The 3736-nt window shown below is 43.3% G+C and overlaps 1 protein-coding gene across 4 annotated transcripts in view; it reads left to right on the plus strand.

Annotated features, from left to right (window-relative positions):
* The first annotated feature begins 723 nt into the window (after nucleotides 1-723).
* The window catches only part of dcc (DCC netrin 1 receptor), a 189480-nt gene continuing 186467 nt past the window's right edge, over nucleotides 724-3736 (plus strand). For all 4 annotated transcript variants that reach the window (XM_059549322.1, XM_059549323.1, XM_059549324.1 and 1 more), the window contains exon 1: nucleotides 724-1104. In XM_059549322.1, coding sequence (XP_059405305.1) covers nucleotides 1014-1104 — 91 coding nt within the window. In that variant the 5' untranslated portion in view covers nucleotides 724-1013. The remainder of the gene's footprint in view (nucleotides 1105-3736) is intronic.

Raw genomic sequence — 3736 nt, forward strand, 5'->3', positions numbered from 1 at the left:
GGGGATCTCTGGAAACACACCGGAATAATTGGGTGCACATGGGAGACACTGAGATCCAGCTAGTCAATACATGAGAGGAACTCAATAAATAAACTAGTGCAGTGAACCAGAGTCAGCAGTAAACATACACATGCTTACTTTACCACGGTATATGTGGATGCACAATACCAACTGTTCTTGGCTATGGTAACAAACAGTGCAGAACAGTGTCTGAGAGTGAATGTACTGTCTCTATTCACAATTACTGTTCTGTCTTTGATTTGAAATTATATATATTCAGACTCATGAAATTAATAACAGATTCTGACCTTAAATCAGCAGATAGACCCAAATAAACAGAACATTCTCATAATGATAGATAGATAGATAGATAGATAGATAGATAGATAGATAGATAGATAGATAGATAGATAGATAGATAGATAGATAGATAGCGTTTTCTGAAAGCAATAAAGCATTAGATGCTGTTGAATGTTGTAGTGAACAGCGTGATCAAACTCTTCCAGTGCTTTAATTCAGTGTTCTTTAAAGCCTCGATTCACGAGGTGCTTTTTTATCAACTAAAGTAACAGGAACCCAAGCCTCTCTCTCTCTCTCTCTCCAGCTGAGACCATCATGAAACCTGGTGAGATGTGGAGGTAAAAACGCAATCGATTCGTGCCATTGTTCCGCGCACACACGCGCTCGACGGGAGTCTGTGTTGCGCGCGGCGCGCAGATGGCAGATGCATCCGGTTCCAGACGGACTCTGTGCCTGGTTTTCGTTCCTTCCTCTTCAGATCAATGAAGTCGCATCGCCAAACTCCTCGCGCACAGAGAGCGAGCGGCGCGGCGCGTCAGTCAGTCAGAGGAACCGCCGCGTGCGTCACGACCGGGATCGGGGATGGAGAATCGTGCTGTTTAACGGCTCGGTAACGCTCGCGCTGATCGTTTCCACTCACGGGAGCGCAAGATCCTCAATCGCGCGGATTGATTGATTGATTAATAGCGGATTTTGCAGTGATTTTGATCATCATGGGCTGCGTCACTGGAGATATTCACCGGAGCAGGCTTTACGCACTCCTCATCGGGCTGCATGTTCTCAGCGGTGTCTCCAAAACGCACGGTGAGTCGCTCTTTACACTTTGCTCACGCTCAGCGGGCTCGTTTTATACACTTTACGGATGGATGGATGGATGGATGGATAAGGTAGATTTTCCTCGCAGGAATCCGGCGGAACGCTTGTTTACTGGTTACTGGCTGACCACAGCTGGGTTTAACTTGGATTTCCCTGTGTCTCGTTGTGCAAATGTGATTGTGCTGCTGCTAGATGGAGAGACTCACACACACACACGCACACACGCAGTGTTCAGTCTATCGGAGCATCTTGTTGCGTTTCTGTCATCGCTTTAGTGTTCCGTAAAGTTTTATTTCATGACGTCAGGTGGTGTTTTCACCGGTGAACTCCTCATTATTATGATGCCGTGATGCTGTATGTGTGACTGTCAGCAGGTGCTACTGATGCGGTGATTGATCCGTGACGCGCGTCCTGATCGGTGCGTCACTGCGGGACGCGCGGTGTACGGTAGTGTTTGTTGTATGTAGCGTGTATATTGTGCTGTGAAGCTGCATCAGGTGTAGAGCAGAGCAGAGGGAATGTTCTGGATGCGTCCTGGAGCTTCAGCACGAACCCTGCTCCTCTCCATGAGCTGCTGTATTAACTGGCGACGCCAGCAGAGGAGCAGTGTTTCACCACGGGACTCCACAGCCCTGCTCCTCGAGCACTCGCTGTTTGCTGACAGTCATGTAAAGATCTGCATATGTATAGTAGGCTAAACAGCTAGATCGAGGATTTATTCACATTTATTCATTTCACTTTTACTCGCAGCATCAGGTGACAGCAGCACGAGAGCAGATCTAATGCGAAGCTCCAGACTGGTCAAAACACGAAAGCCTCGAATAAAGAATACAAGTCAGCAGTTATTTCAATAGAAAAACCTTGTCTGAGTCCCTTAAGAACCTTCTTTAAAAAAAAAAAAAAAAATCTTTTTCTTGAGGAACATTTGAGAACTTTTTCCACTATAAAGACTCTTTTGTGCAATGAAAAGATTTAATGGATGTTAAAGGTTCATTGTGGAAGCTTTATATTGTACTGGAAAAGGTTCTTCAGATTATTAAAACTAAAAAAAGAAGTTGGTTCTTTTAAGAAATACACTGAAAGGTTATTTAGGGAACCAAACATGATTCATCAATGTGAAAAACAACCCTTTATTTTAAGAGTCTGATTCCTCAGCATAATCATAATCAATAATCATCAATAATCAGTGTCTTCACTGGTGTCCAGTTTCTTGGATCAGTAAAATCATTCAGTTTGAGAGCATGTGATTATATACGCTTATATTCAGATGCAGATCATATCAGACTCATTACTCGTGAAGTAAACATTTAATGCGTCCAGCTCTGGAGAGAATCTCACACCTGCTGTCTTCGTGTAAACTCACATTGTGTTTTTCTGCAAACATCTCAATTGGAAACAGATGTGTCTGTGTCTCTGTCAGGCGCCCAGTTCGCCATATGGATCCGAATGAATGTCGTACAGCAAACGGGTCTAATATCTCACACTTTAAATCGAATCCAACCCCGCTGGAAGAGAGAAATATAGGGTGTGTCCTCCGGAATTATCAAATTATCAGAGTCTCGTCTTTTTATGTCCCATCAACCAATGCACAGGCTCTCTCCTGGTCTTCTGCTGATCACGTGGATGAGTCTGAAGCTCCAGGTGTGTGTTCATCGATGATTGTCAGAGGAATCATTCTTAATGCACCAGACACATTCTCCTCATCGACTCGGTTCTGCAGCAGGTGTCTCCACGCTCTCACTGCTTTAGCTCAGTCTCTTTTACTCCCTTTGTATCCAATTCCATGCTTTTGTTTGCGGATCGATCTGTGTTCAGGTATTACATGGAGCTGAGCTACTTCTTAAGTCTGGACTCTATGCTTTGTGATTTTCTCTTCAATCGGGTGAAGCGGGCGGCTGGGATCACAAACATCACAAACTGTAAACCACAGCTTCACGGGGATTATTGCTTTTATAAAACGGTTGTTCCATATACGTAGTAAGGTTTCACAAAATGAAACAAAGTAACTAAAATGTAATGATATTAATAAAAACATTATTTTTTTGCCAAACAATGTAGCTCCTCAGAAACAGTTGTGGTTGCAACAAAGTGGTTGCCGAGCAACAACAGAAATAAAGAGGTGTGTGTTCGTAGAGTAATTTACAACAGCTTTGAACACGGCTCAGCCAATCAGAATCAAGGACTGGAGCTATACTTCAGTGTTAATTCTGGCAGTGGTTATCTGAGCATTGCTGTGAGCGTTTGTGTGAATGACTCTGTTAGGATGTTCATGTTCAGATGCACTTCTCAGGTCCAGTGGTTTGTGTTTCACCAGAGCCAGAAACGCAAGCGTACAGTTTGTGAAACGGGAAGCAAACACACAGGATAATATCCAACAACAGAAACATATAATATATATAATATATTTCCAGCTGATCCTTTGAGCTCTGTCGTCTTTGAGTCTTCAAATCTTTGAATCATCTCTGAAACAGTGTTTGATCGGAGACTCTGATGAGTCTTTTGAAGAATCACATGCGGTAGGTGACGGACAGCTGTCAATCACTCCATCACTGAACACTGAAACTAATCTGACAGATAACTGAGAAGTTTATTGGCATTGTGAGATCTAATTTGTTTAATA

Source organism: Carassius carassius, chromosome 5 (genome assembly GCF_963082965.1).
Source record: "Carassius carassius chromosome 5, fCarCar2.1, whole genome shotgun sequence".
In the NCBI taxonomy this organism is placed as follows: domain Eukaryota; kingdom Metazoa; phylum Chordata; class Actinopteri; order Cypriniformes; family Cyprinidae; genus Carassius; species Carassius carassius.